Source organism: Grammomys surdaster, unplaced genomic scaffold (assembly GCF_004785775.1).
Source record: "Grammomys surdaster isolate TR1022 unplaced genomic scaffold, NIH_TR_1.0 126051, whole genome shotgun sequence".
In the NCBI taxonomy this organism is placed as follows: Eukaryota; Metazoa; Chordata; class Mammalia; order Rodentia; family Muridae; genus Grammomys; species Grammomys surdaster.
This window is the reverse complement of record NW_021620862.1, coordinates 2,967,440-2,993,741: the sequence shown is the minus strand read 5'-3', so window position 1 is coordinate 2,993,741 and position 26,302 is coordinate 2,967,440. Positions and strand designations below refer to the sequence as shown.

The 26,302-nt window shown below is 35.6% G+C and overlaps 1 protein-coding gene across 4 annotated transcripts in view; it reads left to right on the top strand.

The window, feature by feature from the left end:
* The window catches only part of Akt3 (AKT serine/threonine kinase 3), a 242,803-nt gene that overhangs the window by 167,702 nt on the left and 48,799 nt on the right, over positions 1–26,302 (top strand). For all 4 annotated transcript variants that reach the window (XM_028755300.1, XM_028755298.1, XM_028755299.1 and 1 more), the window contains 3 exons: positions 2,963–3,028; positions 4,463–4,531; positions 24,902–25,024. In XM_028755300.1, coding sequence (XP_028611133.1) covers positions 2,963–3,028; positions 4,463–4,531; positions 24,902–25,024 — 258 coding nt within the window. The remainder of the gene's footprint in view (positions 1–2,962; positions 3,029–4,462; positions 4,532–24,901; positions 25,025–26,302) is intronic.

The following is a 26,302-nucleotide window of genomic DNA, read 5'->3' as shown; positions in this document are numbered from 1 at the left end:
CTTTCCAATATCTTTATGTAGGTACTTAGTTCTGTGAATTTTCCTCTTAACATTTCATTGTGTCCCATAAGTTTGGATATGTTGTGTCTTCGTTTTCTATTGAATTCTATAAAGTTTTTCTTTATTTCTTTATTTCATCCCTGACCAAGTTATCATTGAGCAGATTTTTTTCAGTTTCCATAAGTATGTGGGCTTTCTGGTTGTTGTTGTTGTTGTTGTGTTGTTGAAGTCTAGCCTTACTCTGTGGTGATCTGATAGAATGCATGGGATTATTTCAGTCTTCTTGTATCTGTTGAGTCTTGTTTTGTGTACAGCATTATGCTCAATTTTGGAGAAAGTTCCGTGAGGTGCTGAGAAGAAGGTGTGTTCTCTTGTTTTGGGGTGAAATGTTCTTTAGATATCTATTAAATTCATTGGATTTCCTGCCTCTGTTTAGTTTTTGTTTCAAGGACCTGTCCATTGGTGAGTGGTATGTTGAAGTCTCCCACAATTAATGCGTGAGATTGAATGTGTGTTTTGAGATTTAGTAGAGTTTCTTTTACAAATATGGGTTCTCTTGCATATTCAGACTTGGTGGATTTTAGTTTGATGAATATGAAGTGTCCTTCCCCATTTCTTTTGATAACTTTTGGGTAAAAGTCTATTTTATTGGCTATTAGAATGGCAATTGCTGCTTTTTACACTTTGTATTTTCTTTAACCAATGTGTCAGTATCTTCTGTAGAATCTTCTGTAGCTGAGATTCTCTCTTCTATTTCTTATATTCTTTTGGTGATGCTTACATCTATAACTCCTGATCTCTTTACTAAGTTTTTCATCTCCAGAGTTGCCTTTGTTTGTGTTTTCTTTATTGTTTATATTTCCAGTTTTAGGTCTCAGACCATTTTGTTCAATTCCTTCACCTGCTTGATGTATTTTCCTATCTTTCTTTAAGGGATTTATTTGTTTCCTCTTTTAGGGCTTCTAACTGCCCATGTTTTCCTGTATTTCTTTAAGGGAGTTATTTCTATCCTCTTTTTTATCTTTTACTGGATATTTTCTTTATTTACATTTCAAATGCTATCCCCTTTCCGTGTCTCCTCTGGAAACCCCTTATCCCATCCCCCTCCCCCTGGGTCTATGAAGGTTCTCCCCCACCCACCCACTCTGGCCTTCAAGCCCTGGCATTCCCCTATACTGGGGCACCGAACCTGCTCAGGCCCAAAGACCACTCCTCCCACTGATGTCCAACAAGGCCATCCTTTGCCACATATGAGGCCGGAGCCATGTGTCCTTCCATGTGTACTCTTTGGTTGGTGGTCCAGTCCCTGGGAGCTCTGAGGGGGTCTGGCCGGTTGACACCGTTGCTCCCCATAGGTCTGCAAATCCCCTTAGCTCCTTCAGTCCCTTCTCCAACTCCTCCATCGGGGACCCTACACTCAGTCCAGTGGTTGGCCGCTAGCATCCACCTCAGCACTGGCACAGCCTCTCAGGAGACAGGCATATCAGGTTAAAGGCTTCATTTATCATCATGATTTTAGATAAGAGTCTTGCTTTTCAGGTGTGCTAGGGCATCCAGGGCATGCTGTGCTGGGAGAGCTGGGTTATGATGGTGGCATATTGCACTGAGATTTGTCACTTATGTTCTTAAGCTTGCCTCTGGCCATCTGGTTCTTTCTGGTGTTAACTGGCCTGGGTACCTCTGACTGGAGCTGACCTCTTTGGAGGCAGGTAGGGCTCCTGGAAGGCAGTCAGTGCTCTCTTTGATTAGGGAAGAGGAAGTTCTAATGGGCATATAAGTTTTGGTGTCATTTCTGCTTTTATCTATTAAAGTGCTAATTATAATTGATTCAGGCATAATAGTGACAATGACTTTCAAATTGTTTGAACAGTAAAGCTTGGCTTCTATAAAATAATACTGAAGCGTTTTGCTTATCCTTTGCTTAATTTACTTTAAATGCTACATTGTTAATTTATTTTTTGTTCATACACAGTTGGTAGCTCCTTGCCAAAATGGCCTTAGAATATTAACTTGTTTGATAAATCTGTTTTTTATTTTTCTTCTAGGTATAAGCTAAGGTCAAATGTTTTTGTAAGATAATAAATATAATTCAGTCCCCTGATGTTGTATTCTCTATCTCTTTCTGTATGACCTAACTTTTATTTGGCAACAGTGTTGTTGATGTAACAAGGTATTTGTTTAAATTTTTTCTAGAAGCAAACTATAGAGATTCCATTATCTTCTTTTCTTCATCTTTAAGATGATGGCCTTTGAAGTGTGAAACGTGTTCCAAGATTTCCATATGCTAAAAGAAAATACCTTTTAGTTAGTTCAGTTTTTACAAATCAAGATGAGATTTATGAACAAAATTAGGGAAATACATTCTTTTAACGAAATATACTCATATTTTAAAACTTATTTGAAATAAGAAGCTTAAGACTTGTAAAAAAAAAAAAGAAGCATATTAAGAAAAAAAAACCAAAAAGATGTGCTTTTGTATACTTTTACTTTCTGTTTTGAAATGTTTCATTTTGAACGAAAGTGTGTACTTGGAGGTTCCTTTTTAAATAACTGACTGTTGAGAGTTTATTTTACAACTATCAGTAAATTGTATCTTTATATCTTCTTGAATAAAATATAACTGTGAAAATATCAACTAAATTGTACTATAGTGTTAGATAAGTTGTTTGTTTTAAGGAGAAAGGCCTTATTTTCCATCTTAAATACTTTTCACTATTAATTATATGTCATTATTGATAAGCTTTGATACAATATGAATGAGCTACTTAATTTATATCTTCTACCTGTTAGAATTAAACGTGTAATTTAATTTTTTGGTGTAATGGTAACAGAGGAGGCATACCAGTGTATTTTAATGTCCTTTTCCATCTATAAGCACTGCTTTCTGATTTCTGAAAAATGGTGAAATTTTTGTATTATTAGTACTTATAACATGTATTTATAGTTTGTGTTTTCTTTTTAGGATGAAGTGGCACACACTCTTACTGAAAGCAGAGTACTAAAGAACACCAGACATCCATTTTTAACAGTAAGTGCTTAGAGAACTGCTATTAGGACATTTTAAATTTAGTGGGGTTTTAGTATAGAATGAAACTATGACTGTTTTAAGTAACATTTACTTATATATACTACATTTTATGACAGACTGTAAATTCAGTTTCTTTGAAACTGTTGAGAGATGTATACTCTTTATTATATGGATCTATAATCCCCCTATTACCTATGTACAACTTTTTAGAACCTTTTTCTTTCCTCCCATTTATCTCCCTGACTTCAAAATGTCCACAGAGCAAGAATATCACTTCTGAAATTTTAAGGAATCCATTAATAAAATGGTAGAAATTTAAAGTCTATTTTTATTGTTCAACTAGTAATGCAATAGAGGCATAATATTTCATGGCTGTATTGAGGAATCTGTGACAGGAGGCTCTCCACATGTTTGAGGCCAACCTGAGTTCTCTAGTAAATCCTACAGTTACCTGAATTATGGTGTCAGAAATATCTCAAAAGAAGAAAAAAGGAAGATTTTATATTTCTTTTGTTTGGTTGCTTCAGATAACATTAAAATGTCACACAGCTTCTGGTCTCAAAGGTCAGAATTTTAAATTAACAGACAGAGAAACAAGACCTTTCTTGATGGAAATACAGGAATATAAAATGTGTTAAATGCAGAATAAGCCTTTCTATCTTTTCTTTGTTAGAAAAAGTATAAACAACAATAATAAAATTATAAACAATATGCAGAATGTTTTCAGGCAGGCTATTTTACATTCAGTTGAGTATCTGCATACTAGATAGTAATTATAAAGTTTAGGTTTCTTGTTTGTACCAAACATATTAAGATCAAAAAGAACAACTACAGTTTAAAATTGGAATCCTTTGTTAATAGTCTAAGATTATCTAGATATTTTCAGAATTACCAGTAGATACTTGGTTTTTGTTAAGTGTTTCATGTCTATTTTGCAGGGTGATAAGAACATTTTGGTATCTTCTTGTGACTTGCAAACAGGCCAGGGCCTACCTTATTAAGTTTTGCTATGTTTTACCCTGAGTATATACAAAGTAACACTGAAGTATATACAAAGTAACACTGAAGTATATACAAAGTAACACCAAAGCTCTTTTGAACATAGTAAATAAGAGCAACGGTGCTCCTGAGGAACTTTTACTAGAGCTTCCTGTAGACATTAAAACAATGAAAACTAGCACACTGAGTACTGACTCAGTCTCAGATGACACAGTACATTTGAAAGTGCTTATCACAATTGCCAATTACCAAATTTCCTTTTTTTTTTTTACCATATTCTTATTAAGCACTACTATGAAGTAAATGTAATCGTAAGGAACACTATCGTTACATCAGTTACGCTAACTGTTTTTACATGATTTATTTTTGGTACCATCATATAATCTTTTAAGAATATAGGATTATAATTAACATTGTTTTCTTTTTCATTTCAAGTCATTGAAATATTCCTTCCAGACAAAAGATCGTTTGTGTTTTGTCATGGAATATGTTAATGGAGGAGAGGTGAGTCAAGAAGTCAATCTAACATTTGCATGGAGCATTTCATTAAAATCATTACATACAGTATGAATTATGATGCTTCTCAGCTCCACAGGTGTTTGCATAGTTCTTCCTGTTGAGTAGACAAAAGATAGGTATTTCTAATTGAGTGTTTTGATCATATATTAGCATAATCATATTCTTTATTTTACTTTACTTTTGAAAGATAAACATGTTTTACCACAATATGATTTTTAAAGGGTATATAATCCCCTGTACTTACTGATTTTTTTTTAGATGTATTTTATATGTGCGTGTTTTGCCTACATGTGCGACTGTGCAGCACGTGTGTGCTTGGTGCCCAGTAAGGTCAGAAAAGGGCATCAAGTCTTCTGGAGCTAGAGTTACAGGTGGTTTTGTGCCAATATGTGGGTGCTGGAAATTGAACCTGAGTTCTCTGTTAAAACAAGTTAAAGTCTCTGTTAAAACACTTCTCCAGCTCCCACAGTATGATTTCTGAAATTGTTATTAGATTGTGTAACTATAGATGCATAGTTAATTATGTTTTAGATAACTTTTCAAACAAGCCTTCTGTAAACCTTGTAAAACTTTTTAAAAATCTATTTTGAACTCAGCCAACTATAACCTATAGATACATTGTAGCTGAACTTTTTGTTTCCCCTTGTATGTATTAGTTACTAGTGAAGGAGATGACAATGAAGAAATTTAAGAACTCTTACAGGTTTGAATAGAAGTTAAATCATTTCACTAGTACAATTGCTTTATCTTCTTCCTGTTTTGAACAAAATCGATGTGAAATAGAAGTGTAATATATAGAAATAGTAACTAGAGATACTTTAAATATCTAACTTTCTGAAATAAATGTACTAAATAAAAGCTTGTATTTCATATTTTAAATATTATTTTCCAATCTACATAAATAACTGATAAAGAATATTTTTCAAAAAGGTTATCTGATATTTAGAAATTATGTTGTTTGAAATTTCCTTCACTCACATGGTAATTGTACTTTGAATGTAGAACTAGTACAGGTTTTTCTGAGTGTACTAAGACATTGTTTTTGCTATGAAGGAGTATGTTGTTTCTATTTTGAGAATATTAGTTAGATTGTCTAATCCTCAAATACAAATAAATTAATAAAAGATATTTCTTCATTAAAGATAGACTTTGAGATTTTATTAGTGGACTGGGTAATTTGAAGTGGCAGTTCAAATAGCATTCCACCAGTGGATGAGCACAAAACAAAGAAATCTTGAGCATTAGAATAATAGTAACCTAGACATAGAAATGTGGAGCTTCAGTCAGATGTCCATGGAGATATGAAGATGACAGATGGCTTAGAGCTGTGGGGCTGGCACTCTATGAGCTATTTTGTTGATATGGGTAAAAAACACTATTGCGAAGATTCACTCCTGGTTTATTGTTGATCATGTGAAATTGTTGGATATACTCAAGTTATGAAAAAATTTTCAGAGGAAGACTATAACATTAATTTTTATAAAATTTTTACTATCATTTTGAAGAACTATGTGTTGAATTTGAATAATAAAGGAGAGCAGATTTGGGAGATATTTACCTAAAGGTTATAATTTTACTCATAGAGATGGAAATGAAATTAATGGAACTTCCTCATTGGTTCCTGACAGAATTTAAAAATATACAGATTCTTGGAATTTGTTCTCAACTTGATGAGATATAGAATCTCTTGAGAGATGGGCCTCTGGGCATGTCTGTGAAACTTATCTGTGGTAACTGAGGTGGCAATTCACACCCTCTATAAGTAGCACTGTTCCCTGCCTGGGATTCTGAACTGTATAAAAACGCAAACGTGAGTGAATACAAGCATTCATCAGCTTTGACATGGAATTGTGGTTGCGGTGTAACCAGATGCCTCAAGCTCCTGTAACTTCTTCACCATGCTTGAGTCTAACCTTGAACTGTGAGCCAGAATAAAGCCTATATATTTTTTAGTTGCTTTTGTCAGGGCATTTTTATACCAGCAACAGGAAGGCACTCAGCAATTTTGTTTTGAGTAATTATAATCTCAAGAAATAAAGAGATATGACCAAATAGTATATGGATAAACATGATTACTATACAAGTATGGTATCTTGAATGGACATTCAGTAAGTAGCTGCTTAAATATATAAAATGTTGTAAGATGAAAGAGTATAAAGCATGTCCCTATTATGATGAGAGAAATGTAGATCATGAGCATGTGTACATGCCTTTCTCTGTGTGTGAGTTTTTCATTGTCCACTGGAATTTAGACCTGGCTCTGTGACTCAGTACAGGGCGGAAGGAAAGCTTTTCACTTGTGTGTTGTTCTTTAGCTTGTGTTTTACATACAGATATTGTGTACTCAATATTTAAAGAATAAGCAAATGGAAGGATGACTGGGGAAGAGAATTATGGAGAGGAAATAGAAATCTATAGGCAAAACTTAGAGGAGCACTGAGTGCAGTGCAGGCCGCAAATCAACATCTATATAATTAACTTGCAACTCTAATAATGTAAGAAATCGCATTGTTATTAATATGCTAAAGCCATGCTTAGTAATTTAGCTGATATTAAATTTAATGAGAAGTAGAAAAGTATTGGAGAAATGTAATGTCTGAAAACTAAAGTAATTTCAAATTTGGTTGAAGAAGTCTCCACTTAAATCTTTTGCCAAATTGTCTTCAGCTCTGTATATTTTAAACCTTAGAGATTGGCCTTGTGTGATCTCTCACAGGCTCAAGCTTCCTGCAGGACAGAGATTCATGACATGGTAGAACCCTGTGAGCCTGACACATTATTACTGTTCTGCCAAGCTCTTTCTGTAGGTACTAAGTAACCTACCATAGCCAGAATTGACTACTCAGCCTTGTTAGTATTGCACACAGTTGTATTAATGTCTTTGATAAAATTCATTTTAGTTTTTGCATATGACTTTCAGTTACATGTCATTCTTGAAATCCTCTCTTACTTATTCACATTTCTCATTATTTGGCTGGCATTTTCTCTTCTGTGAACTAAAATCATCTCATTTTAATTTCACATAAGACAGAAGTGCAGGCAGTCAGCATTTGAATTCTACTTTCTAATTTGTGGAGGTGTGATTTGGGTGATTTTTAAGTTAAAAGTATTTCAGATTCATGGTGATACTTTTAAAACTTGATTTTTTTTACTAAATTTGTGGTTCTATAAATAACTTTATTACCAGGAATCCGAGTTATTAAGCTTTATGTAGGTTATGTGAGAATTCTGTTCCTTTCACCCAAAGCTTTTTAAAAAATTCTCAAGCCAAGAAAACTACATTATAATAATCATATTAACATCTAAAGTTCAAGGAAAATGAGTTATTTTATATTCCATCTTATGATATAATTTTATAGTATTTCAAGGCTAGTTTTGTAAACTATCATAGGATTACAGTTAAAGTTAACAGAAGATAAGTCTTACTGTCTAACTAACAGTGAACTGCTTAGAACTGTGAGCAGGGACAGGCATCTCTCAGTGCAGAATGACAGTTCCATGGAAACTAGAATTGTTAACAGTTGCTTACCCCAAAGCGATCCTTTTAAGAAATTGCAAATAGGAACAGGCCTGAATGTGTGTGCACACACATACACACTGAAAGAAAAAAAAACAGGAAAATGACAAAACTAATAGGTAAATATTTAAAACTGTGATCCCCAAACAGTACATAATCTTTTGTATTCTTTGGTATCTTTTACATACTTAAATACTTTTAAAATCCTTTATGATGATTGAGTTGTTCTGTTACGTTACTATCATGTTTCAAAGTGTTTGTCTGTAGCTATAAGATATACATCAGAGTTGGTAAAAAACTATTGTGAACAATATAGAACAAATCTGTATAAAACTCATTGTTTAAATCTGTATAAAACATGTTGGTTTTTAATTGTATTTTTAAAAATAATGAGTTTCTTTATGAAATTGTGTATACACAGCACATGTGTGGAGGTGGAGGACAACTTTTGGGACTATGTTCCAACATGTGGATCTCGAGGAGCAAACTCAGGTTGCCAAGTTTGAGTCCTGACAGCCTTACCTCCTGAGTCATCTTGCCAGCTCCTGTTACAACATGATCATGTATAAATATGATACTTGGTGTTAACTTTGCCCTCACCATTCACCCTCTTGTACCTTCCTCACACTGATCCTTCTCCTCATGTCTTCCTTCTAGCTTTGTGTTTTAAAAATCAGGACCTCCAGTTCTTCCTAGTTGGCTGAATAAAATTACATTGTGTATGCATGTGACATCCTTACTCATTCATTGATGAACATACAGGCTTATTTCATAATTTAGATATAATTAATCATTCAGCAATAAATATGGATGTATAAATCATCTCGATGGTGGGTTGGCTTGGACTCCTTCTTCTGTATAACCCAGAGGAGGTTAGCAGGGTTACATAGTTGTTCTGCTTTTAGGCTTTGAAGAACTGTTCCCACAGTGGCTGCCCTGACCTGTGTGCTGCCACCCGTGATCCTCTCCCTTACCTTGCATCCTGTTTGCTGTCTTCAAGACAGCTCTTCTTACTGGGCTCAAGCGGAATCTATGCAGTTTGGATACGCATTTCCTGTTTGGCTAAAAAAAAATACATGTTTTCATTTATTAGATCCTGAACCCTTTTATAAGAACTATCTTTTTCAGTTTATTTGTCCCTTTCCAAATAATTGGATTATTTCAACTTTTGCTACTTGGTAGTTTGACTTCTTCATATAATCAGAAAGTTAACTCTGTTACATGAATAGTTAGCAATGCTTTTCTCCCAATTCCAAGGCTTTCTATTCACTTTGATAATTGTTTCCTTTGCTGTGCATGAGCAATTTAATTTCAGGTAACCCCGTTTGTCAATTCCTGCTATTACATTTGGAGCTTTTCAAATTGTATTCAGACAGTTATTGCTGTGCATATATCTTGCAGTTTTCTGTTAGTGGTTTTAGAGTCTCAGAACTTTGAATTCAAAATGGATTGAATTTTTTTTATAAGTGAAAGATACACAGTTTCTTTTTTCTGCATTTGTAGACCCGAGTTTTCTAGTTCCATTTTGTAAACTATTTTATTCATGTGCTCAAGTGTTTTGTTTGCATGTATATATGCACTGCTTGCATGGTTGGTGCCAGTAGAAAGCTACAAGAGGACATCAGCTTCCTTGGAACTATAGTGACAGACGGTTCTGATCTACTGTGTGTATGCTGGGAACTGAATCTTATTTCTCTGCAAGGTTAAGTATTCTTAACTACTAAACTACCCCTTCTGCACCTTTAGTAACATTTATTAAAGAGTCAGTCTTCTACCCATTTTGTATGTTTTTATTGCTTTTAGGTGATTCATGGGTTCCTTTCTGCTTTTTCTGTTTTATTCTGTTGGCTTCTGTATCTGTGTATTTGTTGTTGTTGTTGGGGCTTTGCTACCTTTGATATTATGGCTCTGTGGCATAATCTGAAATCTTGTATTATTTTACTTGTAGTATTGCTCCATTTGCTTAGGATTGCTTTGGTCATTCAGAGTCATGTATGCTTCCATATAGATACTAGGCTGCTTTTTCTAAGTCTGTGAACATCGTCTTTAGAGTTTGGATAGAAAATACGTTTGGTACATAGAACACTTTGTATAATATAGCCATTTTAAAAATTGTTTATTCACAAACATGGAAGAGCTTTTCCTCCTCTAATGTCTTTAATTTATTCAGTGTTTTAAAGTTTTCACTGTACAAGTGTTTACTTCCTGGCTAGAATTATTCCTAGGTAAATGTTCTTGTTGTTTAGGCTTTTGTCAGTGACATTATTTTGTTACTTGTATATTAGAAAGCTACTGATATTGTTTGTTGATTTGAATCCTGTTCAATTTATCAGACTTAAGAATATTTTGATTGGATTTTATAGTCTTTTAAGTATAGTCTAGAAAAAGATAAATTGAGTTCTTCTCTTATTTATTTGTACTGCCTTAATGTTCTGGTTAAGAATTCAAAGACTACAATAAATATGAGAATAGTGAATAGATACTTTTGTTCCTTATTTTAAAGGAAATATTTTAATTCTTGCACATTTAATGTACAGTTGCATATACACTTGTTTTAAATTGCCTTTTTTTATGTGATGGTATTATACTTTATTCCTAATTTCTCCAGGATTCTCATCATAATGGGATATTGAGCTTTGTCAAAGCCTTTTTCTGCATTTGCTGAGATGATAGTGTGATTTCCATTTTTTATTCTGTTTATGAATCATTTATATTCTTTGCATATCTTGAACTATTAACTTATGTATCACATTTTATTTATTGAATCACATATGTTGAGCTATCTTTTAATACCTGAAATAAAACCTGCTTCATCTTAATGTAGGATTTCTTCAATATGTGATTGCATTTTGTTTTCAAATACTTTATTGAGTAGTTTGCATGTTTATTCATTAGGGATGGCATATAACTTTCTGTGTTTTTCTCTTCTTTTTTGGATTTTCGATGAAGGTAATGCTGGTTTACTGATTTTGATAGCATTCCTTTTGTATTTTGTGGAATCTTTTGAGAATATTACTGTTGTCTTTAGAAAATGTGATAGAATTTGGAAGTAATTTGTTTTGGACTGGGGCTTTTCTTTTTTGGGAGACTTTATTAGAATTTCAATTTTACTCCTTGTTATAGATCTAAGTAAGTTGTTTCTGTCTAATTGGTTTAATTTTAGTACATAATATATTCAAACTCTTACCTGAGTTTTCTATTTTATTGCAATATACATTTTCAGCACCCTGAAATGTATTAGCATCTGTTGTAGTGTCCTTATATTGTCTTAAATTTTATTATGTTGCGTCTTCTCTTTTGATTAGTTTGTCTAGGGGGAGGGGGTTTCCTAATTGTTTACTTTTTGTTTTGTTGTTTATATTATTCTTTAAGATTACATTTCCTCAATTGTTGCCCTGATCTCTGATGTCTATAATTTGTTTATATTTAATGCTCTAGATTGGTATTCCTGTTTTCTTGAGCATTGAAGCTGTATCATTAGATTTTAGTGAGTTCTCTGTATTTTAAAGTCTTAGATATGTTTCTCCTTTTGATTTTACATTTTTTAAAAATATTTTTAAATTTTTAAAAGTTTTCCCTAACTTCTTTAATATTACATACATCATCACACATCATCACAGATCATAGAAGAGAATATTATCCAGTCTTCATTAGTTTTGTATACTTTTTGTAGTATCTTTGCTATGCATTTTTAATTTTTCTTCCATTATTATCTGATTAGACACAATGAGCATTTAATATTTTTTGTTAAGACTTGCATTGCATTCTAAGATGTTACCTATTTCTAGAATTTTTTTATGGCTAGCCAAAAATATGTGTTTCGTAGCAGTTGATTGGAATACCCTACAGATAATACCTTTTCAAGAATGAAGTTTCTTGCTGCTGCTGCTTTTTTTTTTTTTTTTTTTTTTTTTTTGTGGAGGTGGATTTGAAAAGGATGTCTGCATTTCTTACTTTTACAATATTTGGACCTAGCTTTAATACCTAGTGTTGTTTACGTTGTGAAATTGATCATGTTGATGAGTTCTCTTTTACTGTACTCTCTGTATCGCTTAAGATTAAGGTGGACCTGAATCTACATTGTCAGAAGTGTAGTTGCTCTTACTTGCCCCCATTTTCGACTAACTTGGCATAGGTTGGGTTGTTTTGTTTTGTTTTGATTTTAACATTTGATACACTTTTAGTATTTGTTTTACTTTGTATTGAGTTCTTTTTCTTGAAGACATTCAGCAGTTAGGTCTTGCTTTATAATCCAGCCTGCTTGTCTCTTTTAATTGAACATTTAAGACCAGTAACATTTAGCATAATTACTGAGTGATATTTGCCATAATTTTAAAATATATATTTGTTACTGTTCTTCTTCCTTTTCTGTGTAGGTTTCCCTTTAAGTTATCATTAAAATGCTGGCTTACCAGTTTTTAACTTCTCTACTTTGTGCTTTTTTGGATTATCTTTAAGTTTCAGTATGTAAAAAAGACATTACTATATTAATCTTCATTGGTAGTTGTAGTAGTTTGATTTATATTGCTGTGATAAGCTGCATGACCAAAATCATCATAGAGAGGAAAGAGTAATTTAACTTAGAAGTTGCGATTATTGTTGGGGAAGTCAGAACATGAAGCCAGGTCACAAACCTGGAGGCAGGAACTAAAACACAAGCTGTGGAGAGGTGTTGCTTGCTGCCTTGCTCTCTATGGCCTCTCAGCCTCTATTCTTACACAATCTAAGATCGTTTGCTAAGGTGTGGCTGGGCCCTTCAACATCAATAATTAATCAAGAAAATGCTCCCTCCAAATTTTTTCCCTAGAGGGCAGTCTAGTGGAGGCATTTTCTCAGTTGAGGTTTTCTCTTCCCAGATTACCCTAACTTATATCAAGATACAAAACAACAAAAACAACAGCAGCCACAAAACCCCAACCACCTATGAACCAACCAACCAACCAACCAACCAACCAACCAACCAACCAACCAACCAAGGAAACTAGGTAGTAGTCATTTTCTCCCACAGCTTGAAGTGATGTTTTCATGTTTTCCTGGCTTTTACGACTTTTCCTAAGACATTATTGCTTATAGTTAAATTTAGATTTTCTCTTGTCCCTTTTAATGGTGTTTTTTTGGTTTGGTATCCATAGTCTTTTTAGAATATATATATATATATACACACACACACACATATATATGTATATATACACACATATATATGTATACACACACACACACACACACACATATATATATATATAAAATGCTTTTTGAGATTATAATTATCTCATTTCCCTTTTCCTTTTTCTCTTTCCAAACCTTCTCATATACCCCTCTGTTGAGGATAATATTTAAAAATGGCAGCACCCAATCTGGCTTGTTCTTATGGGGTCACCATGTTCCTAGACAAGGCCTGGCTCAGACCGGCCAGAAGTACAGGCCCTGGCACCCATGAGATGCCATCGTGGTGGCTAGATCAGCCAATCCACCACACCGTCTCTACAAAGCTTTGCTGAATGCAGACAATATCCACCATCCACATGGTACCCAGTAGAAATGAGACACTAAAGCCAAACTATTATCCAAAGGCTTTATATATTTGGTAATGCTCAGTTAACAAGAAGCCCACACAATTAGAGTTGTCTCCAAATATCTAACCTTAAGAAACAAATTGTTTCTCCAGACTGTTCTGGACCCATGTGTGGTTTTCCATGGCTCCTACATCTCTGTCTCCTCCTCTTCATCCCCTCGCCCCTCCCACATTAGCTCCTCCCAAATTACCGAGCTTCATTGTAAAATGTAGCAGGGGTTGAGGGGGGAGATATCCTGCTACACCCCTCCTTGCTCTTTTACAAATTTATGACCTCATTTTTTCATTAATTGTTACACACACACACACACACACACACTTCTAAATATGTAAGTACAACCAGCTCAGTCTGCACAGTGTTACTTGCATGTGTGTTTTCTGGGCTATTTCTCCTGCTCTTAGCCTTCCTTAGTTGCCTGTAGTTCTTTGTGTAAGTTTGAACACTGCAAAAGGGGCACAAAGACTGTAAGTGCCGAAGGACCAGAGAGTTGGTTGTGAGATTATGTCTCCTAGAAATACCGAGAGCTACGCTCAAGAATTGTGCCAACATGACGGCCCGAACACGAGATGGATGAGGACAAGAGCACACTGGTAGTCTTTAGTAGCAGAGCTACAGTGTTCATGGAGAAGGGCCCTTTTTTTTTTTTTTTTTTTGGCTGATATATACTTACTTCAGTTTTAAATGCCTCCCATGCTCTAATACCTATGTCTTTTTCTGATCTGGGAATCTTGTGCTCCAACTTCATTGGGTAGATTTTCTATGCCTTTAATTTATAGTTTGCTTCTTCTTTTATCCTGTTAATTCTTGGGTTTTGTCTTTTGGTTATTTCTGAGAATCATTAAAAAATATGGTCCTGTTTGTTTTTTCTTTATTTTTTAATCTAGTGATATTTAATGTGATATTTCCTTAACCTCATCTTCTGTCCCTGACAGTCTTTATTCTACTGATCTAGCATATTTGAAGTTACTTTTTTTTATGTACTTTAAACTTTGTTTCAAAAATTTCATATGCATATACAGTTTATCTCAATTATATCTACTACCTCATCCTTCTTTTCAGCTTACCATGGCCATTCCCCTCAAATCCATCACATTATAAAGAAAGAAATACTGTGCTTAATTCAACTAGTGCTTCCTTTTTGCTCATGAGTTTGGGACAGGAACAACCTACCAGTGACACCCTTCCAAATTGAAGTGACTCTGCCTCAGTAGCCATCTTTTGCCAATAGTTCCTCGGTTTGGAGATGGGGCAGTTGTAACTGGTTTGGTGTTATACTGATCTTGTGCAGGTAACCACAGCTGTGAGTTAATGGATGCATATGCAGAGAACAGCACTCACTCTGCCTGCTGCCTTCTTTCCACACCTTATTTTTCTTATGTTCTTTGAGTCTTGGGATGCAGTGGGGGTGTTTATCGATGGCTCATCTATCACTGAGCACTCAAAGTTGCTTATTCTTAGCACTTTGAATAGTAATACACCTGCATTAAACTTTACTCACTGCAATAGGAAGCTCATCTTGCCAAGGTTGGGAATAACACAAATCTGTAGGCATAAATACAAATATTTAGAAGACAATTTGATAATGTTACCATTCAAAAACAGCAGCAAAGGATTCTCTCTTAGAGCACACATCTTCTCTAGCTATAAGTTCTGACTCTGCATACATTGCCAGGCATGAATTCTCTTTTGTGGGACAGTACTCAGATCATCAAAAGAGTTACTATTTATACCCATAAACAATCTTGATTGTTCAGGTGGCACAGCTTGCCTGGCAGGTCTGTATTTTATAATGCAGTGTTCAGTGCTGGGGAATTAAATATTTTTATCGGGTTTTTTATTTCTAGTATTTCTGTCCCTGTATTTACCAAATATCAGTTTTCTTACAGAACTGTGTTGCTGACTATTATGTAGGCCTGGCATTAATATCTTTATTTTATCTTCTTGTTAGAAGTGTCCAGCATTTCTATTTAAATACCTTATAATTCAGTTTTAAGCTTTAAGAGGTTTTATATTGCCTTGTTTTTTTGTATTTTTTAAATTTCTAACTTAGGATTTATGCATCAGTTAGGGTATGTATACCTTTGAAAAAATTTTTAATTTAGTGATTTTAAAATTTATTGAAGCTTATCTCAATGATCATCCTCCAGATAATCATTACCTGTTGTACTCATAGTCTCAATCATTTTCATTAGAAAACTCAATGCAAAAAATCAAAAGTAATTACTTTTATTCTCTCTTTAGGATTGTTTCATAAAGGTTAGTCTTATAGACATGTGATAAATGTAGAGATATTGCTTCTTAATATCAAAGTTTGAAACAAAATTTTTTGAGTTATACATAAAATTCCTGAGATTGATTAGAATAATTGAAAAGAACCTTAGGTCAGTCTTGCTCTGAAGCAGTGGCATAATGGTCACTCTATTAGCTGCTGTTTATGATATGAACATTTGAAGCCATCTCCATATTTCCTCTGAGGATGTAGCAAGAGCTGTATCTTGTCTCATAGATTTTTAGTAGTTCAAACTCTGTAGGGTGATACTTTTAGAGCTATGCTCATTTTATGAATATGTGTCTGCCTATCTGTCTGCCTGCCTGCCTGTCTAGCTATCTGTTTGGGTGTGCACCATGTGGATGCAATGCCCATGGAGGCCAGAAGAGGAGTTAACAGTTAACTATTAACAGTATGTGAGTACTAGGAACAAAACCATCGTCCTCTGCAAAAGCACTAAACATGTTAACTGCTGAAGCATATTTTCTAGCCCCTGGACATTTTTAAAAATTAGTAAACAGCAAGAGAAGTTAAGAAATTTTCTTAAAGAGTCAGCTAATGTAAAAGTTTGAATGCAACTAGATCAGGTATTACGTGAAATAGGCCAGGCCTTCCCCTCTCTCTGTTCCCAGCTTATGTAGAAGCTAGTAATGTGTATCTCATGGAAATGGAGGCCAGAGATGCTAATATAAATATGTTAAACTGCTAGTCTAATTGTAGGAGATAAGGGATGGGAGAGGAGAGAAAGAAAAGGGTTAGCAACTAGATAAAAAAATGATAGGAGGAATAATTTGAGGGCTCTGTAGCTCAGTGAAGTGACTACAGCTAACTGATCCACTTTATATTTCAAAATAGCTTTAAGAATGAATTTGAATGTTTTAAACATAAAGATACGGCAGATGGAACTGGGAAGAAAGCTCAGTTGGGAAAAAAATTTGTCTCTCAAGAACAAGAACCGAAGTTTTATTCCTATAATTCAAGAAGAAAAGGCTGGGCATGGTGGCATACATTTGTAATCTCAGAGAGGTGGAAACAGGCTCTCTGAAAACCACTGGCCAGCCAGCCTAGCCTACTTGGCTTCACAAACTGAGGAAGGACCCCTGAGGCTATCCTCTGGCCTCAACGCGCATGTGCTCATGTCACTGTACTCCTATGTGTATCTGCCTTGAGTATCAGTCTTCAGGAGTCATTTACCTGAGATAGTGTCTCTCATTAGAACCCAGGCACCCATAATTAGACTAAGCTGGGTGTCCTGGGATCCACAAGGATCCTTCTACTTGTGCTTCCCCCATGCTGGGCTTAACAATCACATGACACCATGCCTGGCTATTTGTATGAATTCGGAAAATTGAAGTTCAAGCATGAAGAGATTGTTTCCCCAGCCACTTCCTGATGGTTTTCCTTTCTTCAGGTTCTTGGTTTGTTTGTGCTTTGTTTAGTACTTCTTATCAGTATCTTGTTTAGTTGCTTGTCCCTGACTTTAAATATAGTAGAACCCTGAGATTCTACCCCTAGTTTTACTGAATTTTAGGATTATACTTAGTTTCTTGGTTTTAACAGTTTCCTTGGTATCAATATTTCTAAAATTGAACTATAACATCAATTACATATTTAAATTTCAGTAGGCCAAAATAAAGCCCATTGCTCCTGTGTTCCCCATCACCAATATTTTTCCCCTATATTGTTCTCAGCGACATCTACTCAGCCAGCCACAAGAGACCTCAACATCATTGATCTCTCCCTTGGTCCAAATTCCTCTGGAGTACTGAGTCTCCTGCAGGGTGCTTATGGTCTCCGGAGCTGGTGGACCTCGGACACATTCATCAAGATCCAGCATACCTTCTGGTGTTCCCAAACGTATACATTCTTCCAAAGCCTTTTATAGTACTTGGGATGTTTCAGCACAGTATCCTGTCTTGTGGGTTAGTGCTTTTCCTTTAGTTAGTGCAGTCAGTACTAATTGTGATGAGTGGCTTTGGTGTAATTTTTGAAAGTATTTAACTGGGTATGTCCTCAGATTCTTTTATTACTTACTTGTTGATCTAATCACAGTTTTAAGACTATGATCTGTCTCTGTGCAAAAGTTTTAACACTTCTTATTATCTATGTAATAGAATTCCAACTATACCATGATAGACAACATCATAAATAAGCTGGCCCTCTCTCCATCCCTCCCTTCATCTCCTCCCCCTCTCTCTTTCTCTTGTTCTAAATGTGTATTATTCTTTAGCCACATAACTCCATGTTCTCTACTAATGTTTGTATTTTGTATAGTAATCTTTTATATCTCTTAAGTTTTCCTTTGATGAAAAATCCTGTCTTTCACAACTTAAGGGAACTTTATATGTGGCATATCCCTAATCATCCTATTTACCAAATTGTTGTTAATAACCACATCACAAAATGTATTACAACCTGCTGTTTTTGTGAATATACATGCATCTTCCTCATTGAGGCAGAATTCCTTAATGGTGGGGATTATGTCTGTTTTTTTGTCATTTTGTTGAGGGTTGATTGCTATATGAAAGATTAGAGGTAGTTACTGAGTTTGGAATGAGCCCAACCACAGGCAGAGCTGTAAATAAGAGAGTATGCTTGAAGTTCTTGTCATACAGATCTTTCACTTGCTTGGTTAGATTCACACCAAGGTATTTTATATTACTTGTGACTATTGTGAAGGGTGTCATTTCCCTAATTTCTTTCTCAGCCTGTTTATCCTTTGAGTAGAAGAAGGCTACCGATTTGTTTGAATTAATTTTATATCCAGCCACTTTGCTGAAGTTGTTTATCAGGTTTAGGAGTTCTCTGGTGGAAGTTTTGGGGTCACCTAAGTATACTATTACATCTGCAAATAGTGAAATTTTGACTTCTTCCTTTCCTATTTCAATCCCTTTGACCTCCTTATGTTGTCTAATAGCTCTGGCTAGGACTTAGAGTACTATATTGAATAGGTAGGGAGAGAGTGGGCAGCCTTGACTCGTCCCTGATTTAGTGGGATTGCTTCAATTTCTCTCCATTTAGTTTGATGTTGGCTTACTAGTTTTCTGTATATTGCTTTTACTATGTTTAGGTATGGGCCTTGGATTCCTGATCTTTCCAAAGCTTTTACCATGAAGGGATGTTGAATTTTGTCAAATGATTTCTCAGCATCTAGTGAGATGATCATGTAGGTTTTTTTTTTAGTTTGTTTATATAGTGGATTACATTGATGGATTTCCGAATATTGAACCATTTCTTCATTCGTGGGATAAAGCCTACTTGATCATGATGGATGATTGTTTTGATGTGTTCTTGGATTCGGTTTGTGAGAATTTTATTGAGTATTTTTGCAACGATATTCATAAGGGAGATTGTTCTGAAGTTTTCTTTCTTTGTTGGGTCTTTGTGTGGTTTAGGTATAAGCGTAATTGTGGCTTCATAGAATCAGTTGGGTAGTGTTCCTTCTGTTTCTATTTTGTGGTATAGTTTAAAGATTATTGGTATTAGGTCTTCTTTGAAGGTCTGATAGAATTCTGCACTAAAAGTATCTGTTCCTGGGCTTTTTTTGGTGGGGAGACTTTTAATGACTGCTGCTATTTCTTTAGGGGTTATGGAACTGTTTAGATGAGTTATATGCTCCTGATTTAACTTTGATACCAGGTATCTGTCTAGAAAATTGACCAGTTCATCCAGATTTTCCAGTTATGTTGAGTATAGGCTTTTATAGTAGGATCTGATGATTTTTTGAATTTCCTCAGTTTCTGTTGTTATGTTTCCCTTTTCAGTTCTGATTTTATTAATTTGGGTACTGTCTCTGTGCCCTCCAGGTACTCTGGCTAAGACTGTGTGTATCTTGTTGATTTTTCTCAAATAACCAACTCCTGGTTTTGTTGATTATTTGTATAGTTCTATTTGTTTCTACTTGGTTGATTTTAGCCCTGAGTTTGATTATTTCCTGCTGTCTACTCCTCTTGTGTGTAATTGCTTCTTTTTGTTCAGGTATGCTGTCAAGCTGCTAGTGTAAGCTCTCTCCAGTTTCTTTTTGGGGGCACTTAGAGCTAAGTTTTCCTCTTAGCACTATTTTCATTGTGTTCCATAAGTTTTGATATGATGTGTCTTCATTTCATTAAATTCTAAAAAGTCTTTAACTTCTTTGTTTATTTCTTCCTTTACCAAGTTATCATTGAGTAGAGCATTATTCAGTTTCCACGTATATGTGGGTTTTCCATTGTTTTCTATTGTATTGAAGACCAGCCTTAGCCTGTGGTGATCTGATAGGATGCATGGGCTTCTTTCAATCTTCTTGAATCTGTTGAGGCCTGTTTTGTGACCAATTATATGGTCTATTTTGGAGAAGGTACCATGAGGTGCTGAGAAGAAGGTATATTCTTTTGTTTTAGGGTGAAATGTTCTTTGGATATCTGTTAAATTCCTTTGTCTCTGAAGAAAGAAATTGAAGATCTCAGAAGATGAAAAGATCTCCAATGCTCATGGATTGGCAGGATTAATATTGTAAAAATGTCTATCTTGCTGAAAGCAATCTACAGGTTCATTGCAATCGCCATCAAAATTCTAACTGAATTCTTCACAGAGATAGAAAGAGCAATTTGCAAATTCATTTGAAATAACAAAAAAACCCAGGATAGTAAAAACTATTCTCAACAATAAAAGAACTTCTGGGGGAATCACCATCCCTGACCTCAAGCTGTACTACAGAGCAATAGTGATAAAAAACTGCATGGTATTGGTACAGAGACAGGCAGGAAGATCAATGGAATAGAATTGAAGCCTCAGAAACGAACCCACACACGTATGGTCACAAAGGAGTTAAAACCATCCAGTGGAAAATCGACAGCATTTTCAACAAATGATGCTGGTTCAACTGGAGGTCAGCATGTAGAAGAATGAAAATCAATCCATTCTTATCTCCTTGCACAAAGCTCAAGTCCAAGTGGATAAAGGACCTTCACATAAAACCAGATACACTGAAACTAATAGAAGAGAAGGTGGGGAAGAGCCTTGAATGCTTGGGCACAGGGGAAAAATTCCTGAGCAATGGCTTATGCTCTAAGATCAATAAGTGACAAATGGGACCTCATAACATTGCAAAGCTTCTGTAAGGCAAAGGACACTGTCACCAGGACAAAATTGCAACCAACAGATTGGGAAAAGATCCTTACCAATCCTACATCTGATAGAGGGCTAATATCTAATATATACAAAGAACTCAAGAAATTAGACTCCAGACAATCAAATAATCCTATTAAAAAATGGGGTACAGAGCTAAGCAAAGAAGTCTCAACTGAGGAAACTTGAATGGCTAAGAAGCACCTAAAGAAATGTTCAACATCCTTAGTCATCAGGGAATGAAAATAAAGACATCTCTGAGATTCCACTTCATGCCAGTCAGAATCATTAAGATCAAAATCTCAGGTGATAGCAGATGCTGGAGAGGATGTGGAGAAAGAGGACTACTCCATTGTTGGTGGGATTGCAAGCTGGTACACCTACTCTGGAAATCAGTCTGGAGGTTCTTCAGAAAATTGGACCTGAGGACCCAGCTATACCACTCCTGGGCATATACCCAAAAGATGTTCCAGTATAACAAGGACGCATGCCTCACTATGTTCATAGCAGCCTTATTTATAGGAGAGGAGGTCCTTGGTCCTGTGAGGGCTGGATGCCCCAGTGTGGGGTCATTGGAGGGCAGGAAGGTTGGGGGTGGATCAGTGGGTAGATACCCTTATAGAATCAGGAGGAGGGGGGACGGAATAGGGGGTTTCTGAGAGGGGGAATGGGGAAAGGGGGATAATACCTGAAATGTAAATAAAGAAAATATCCAATAAAAATGTACGCTTGTTGCTCTAGCAGAGGTGAATGCTACAGGGGTAAGGCAGGAGTGGGTGGGAAGGGGAGCACCCTCCTAGAGCCAAAGGGGAGGGGGTTTGGGATGGGGGACTAGTTGAGTGGAGACCAGGAAGGGGGCAACATTTGGAATGTAAATAAATGAAATAATTTTTTAAAAGAAGATAGAACGTTATTGTATCCTTTTTTTCCTTGTCCTAGTGTGCTACAGAGTTACTTTACAGTAATTGATGGTCATTAATGAATATTAGATTAACATGTTGGTTTAGCAACAGGGAGGACACAGTGATCCAGAAAGTTGGGGCATTAAGGAAGAAAACTGTTAAACCACAGCAAAGAAAGAGAATACAGGCAGTGTCCTAACCTGCAAAACAAGAAGGGGAACTGATTATAAATAGATTATTGGATTTTGCAATTATAAATCACGAGTAAATTCCATAAAGTAGCAAATGTAGACATCATATGGCAATGAATTCTAAAATACAGAGTTCTTCCTCTTAATTATGAAACTTGAGCTGATATTTTTATGGAAGCTGGCTGGCAGACAAAATATAGCTGTATCATTTATATAAAGATCTAGAATCATGAATACATTATATTAATTTAGAGAGTCTTTATATCTCTTTTGTCAGTGGATAGCCAGTGGTAAAATTGATTTTTTTCTAAAGAAATCTGGAGACTTAAAAGAATATTGCAGCAGCAATGTTATCACAGCAGCCATCAACAACACTGGCATGTTAGACTCAGCATGGCAGATACCATGTTTTTCATAATTGTTTTGATTATTGATTCTTCAGAAATAAAACATCAATGCCATCTCAGCATGATGTCCCAGACTTGACAAAGCATGGTAATGAAGCATCATAGTTTATGTCTCCAAAATTGTTTGCTACTAATATAACTAATGTTTTTTTTTTTTCAGTAAGTTTTAGCAATATCAAAACTTTTTCTCCCCTGTCTTTATTTGGGTCAATGATCATACACAAAGTTGTCTTAAAAATAATTTAAGCAGAGATAGGGGTAGCAAAAGGAAGAAGGAATGAGTGCATAAGAATTCCAAGTTACTCAGCATTACCGTTATATGTGGAAGAAGCCTTAGTAAGCCATAATTCTTAGCAATTTATTATGAATTAGTGATCTTTATGGAAATATGTATTTTCTTACCTTACAGTTGAAGGCACATTTTCTGATTGATTTTTCTTTATCACAGATGTGTTTTGCATGACCACCATGACATCTTAGTGGTTTTTTCAGGACTAAACAGCCTTTCATTCTTGCCATATTACTTGTTTTCCCCATTTATTATTTGTCCTGCATTTGTATTGAAATATTTTGAATTTTGTAAACTAGATACTGATGTTTATCACCAGGTCTACATAATTTGATTTTATGAGCATATATATTTTATTATAATTCATATTTAATCTCTTAATTTTATTTAAATATGTATTGTATAAACACAAAAATCAAACTTGTTGTACTTATGTTTATATAGAATGAAGATATTTTAGATTAGCAATCTTGGCAGATTTCCTAATAAAGTATAATAGTTCAACAAAGGTCGAATATCAGTTACTAGTTCCTCAGGTCTGCTTCTTGACATTTGATGTTCTAAGAAATTAGATGTTTTTATGATATTCTTAGTGTTGTTTGTTTAGCTTTTTGTGGTACTGGGAGTTGAACACAGGGCCTTGTAAATGTTAGGCCAACACTGTCATTCTGAACCATTCCCTCTGCTGAGAAATAAGATATAGACGTTAATAACTAAGTGATAGGACTTAGAGTTTCATATAGCTAGAACTGAGTTTGTGATCACAGTAAGATCCCAGTAGATATTTTTTGACTGTTGGCATACCTTTGATCAACTAGGAAATGACTGGGTTTATAGCTTATAAGATCATAGGAGGTCATAGTTAAAAATGAAAAATACTCACGGGAGCAAATACAGAGACAAAGTATGGAGCAGAGACCGAAGGAAAGGCCACCTAGAGACTGCCCCACCTGGGGATCCATTCCACATGCAGTCACCAGACAGACACTATTGTGGATGCCAAAAAGTGCTTGCTGACAGGAGCCTGATATGGCTGTCTCCTGAGAGGCGCAGCCAGAGCCTGACCAATACAGAGGCGGATGCTCACAGCCAACCATTTGACTGAGTGTGGGGAGGAGTTAGAGAACTGAAGGAACTGAAGGGGATTGCAACCCAATAGGAAGAACAACAATATCAACCAACAAGACCCCCACCCCAGAGCTCCCAGGGGCTAAACCACCAACCAAAGAGTACACATGGAGGGAACCATAGCTCTAGATCCATTTGTAGCAGAGGATGGACTTGTTGGGCATCAGTGGGAGAAGAAGCCCTTGGTCCTGTGAAGGTTCAATGCCCCAGTGTAGGGGGATTCAAGGGTGGGGAGGCCACCCTCATAGAAGCAGGGGAAAGGGAGATGGGATAAGGGGCTTGAGGAGGGCCAGGAAAGGGGATAACATTGGAAATGTAAATAAAGAAAATATCCAGTTTAAAAAAAAATAATTATGCTTTTCAAACCATTTCAGGAGTGATGGAGGCCTCTTAGTCCAGTTTAGCAGTGTTAAACATTAAAGCTTTAAAATCTTGAAAATATGTATTACTGTAAATGTTATTTCAAACTTTGAAAGTATTTCTAGAAATATGAGAAATAGCAAGTTAGGCTATGACTAGCTTACATGAATGAGTTTGAGTAAGTCCGTATTTTTCCTTGAAATGAAATATAACTTAAACAATTAAATAAAAACACCATATCCCTGCTTGTATTCATTTATTTTGATAATGTCAATATTTATTCCTTGTAAGAGTGGAACAGCAGTATACTTAGAAGGAAATGCAATCTAATGATGCATACTTTTTCCTCTGGTACCTGAAGGTTAAATGGGTAGCAAGCAGAATGCCTTAAACAAGATTGGTATATTGATTAAAACGCTGATTTAACAGCTCGCAGTTTCCCCTTGGAAACCTGCAAAAGATAAGCCAGCTGCTGTCTTAGAGTGCTCAGTGTCCACTGAGAGTACACTATCTATCATCACAATATGGTGATGAGAGGTGTTTTATGTTTGTGTTAATTTCCCCCACTAAATCAGTAATTATTACAATCCTGTCCCTGCTGTTTACCCTGCAGCTGTTTTTCCATTTGTCGAGAGAGCGGGTGTTCTCTGAGGACCGCACACGTTTCTATGGTGCAGAAATTGTCTCTGCTTTGGACTATCTACATTCTGGAAAGATTGTGTACCGTGATCTCAAGGTAAAAAAAAGTAATGAAAATTGGTTTTTTGCAGAGGCTGTAGGGACAAACAAAGTAATTACAAAGTTACAGTTTTGAGACAAGCACTTATCGTAGGAGTGTTGTTTGCTGTACTTGGTCTGAAATTTCACTGATATGTAAGTGGCTTTTTTATGATTTTGGCTTTTCTATATAAAAATTCTCTTGACTATGCAACACATATCTAGCAAGAGTTGTTTAATTTTTCTGTAAATCCCCTAATTATAGAAATGGTAAGCATCTGAGTCAAATCAGATAATTTGCAAGTTCATTATTATTTTCAGACATCACAAAATGTTTATGAAGAAGCTTCAATAAGAAGATTATTGGAAGGAAAATAGCTATTTTCATTGTAGTGTTAACTTTTTGATAGGATCATTTTTCTCACATTTTCCTATAAACTCAGTAGTTTGCTTAGTTTTTCATTTGTCAAAACCCAGTGTTGGTTGTGTTGGTAAAAGAAGCCTGGCCATCTCTGAGCTCTTGTCAGTAGCCCTTAGTAGAGTCAGAATAGCCTGAAAGGCCAGATGATAAATACTTCGGCCTATTCTGCCTGTCAAGGTATTTATTGGAACCATTCTGCTCTGCCACTGAAAGGTAAAAGCAGCCCTAGCCATTATGCAAATCAATATATTTGGCTATATGTCTACAAATCGTTACTTAAGAAGCAGTTGGTGGTTTAGATTTGATTTATATATTATAGTTTACTGCTCCCTTCAGGAGATCCTGTAAGCAAATGGTAATTCTCATGATACAGTCATTAATAATGTTGGCTTTGTTAAGAATTCTGATCATGGCATGTCTTCAACAACAGATCTTATTTTAGCATCTTCCTTAAAATGTAAATACTAGGGCTGGACACACAGCTCAGTGAAGGGCACTTGCCTAGTTTAAGTGTTACACTGAGTTCCATCTCAGGACATAGGCAGCTAGGTCTGAGGTGAGGATAGAGAAGCTAGAGGTAACAGTCCACCCACTTGGAACACGGTCAGCCTATTTGTTTTTTTATTAGGTTCTTATATCCCTGTCTCCCTCTTAACCCTTATTCCACCCTGATCTTTTCCAACCCCCAACACTACTAAATTTAGAATGGAAAGGAGATCTAGACCTCTGTAGGCCTACCTCACTCTCAGCATCTCATTGGCCCTCAGATAGCCAGATATGATCCTGTCTCTTTCTCATTGGCTCACTCCATTGCTTGATCCAGCTTCAGTAGTCTCTGGCCATGAAGGCAGTTTCTAGGTTGTCTCAGGGAGGAAG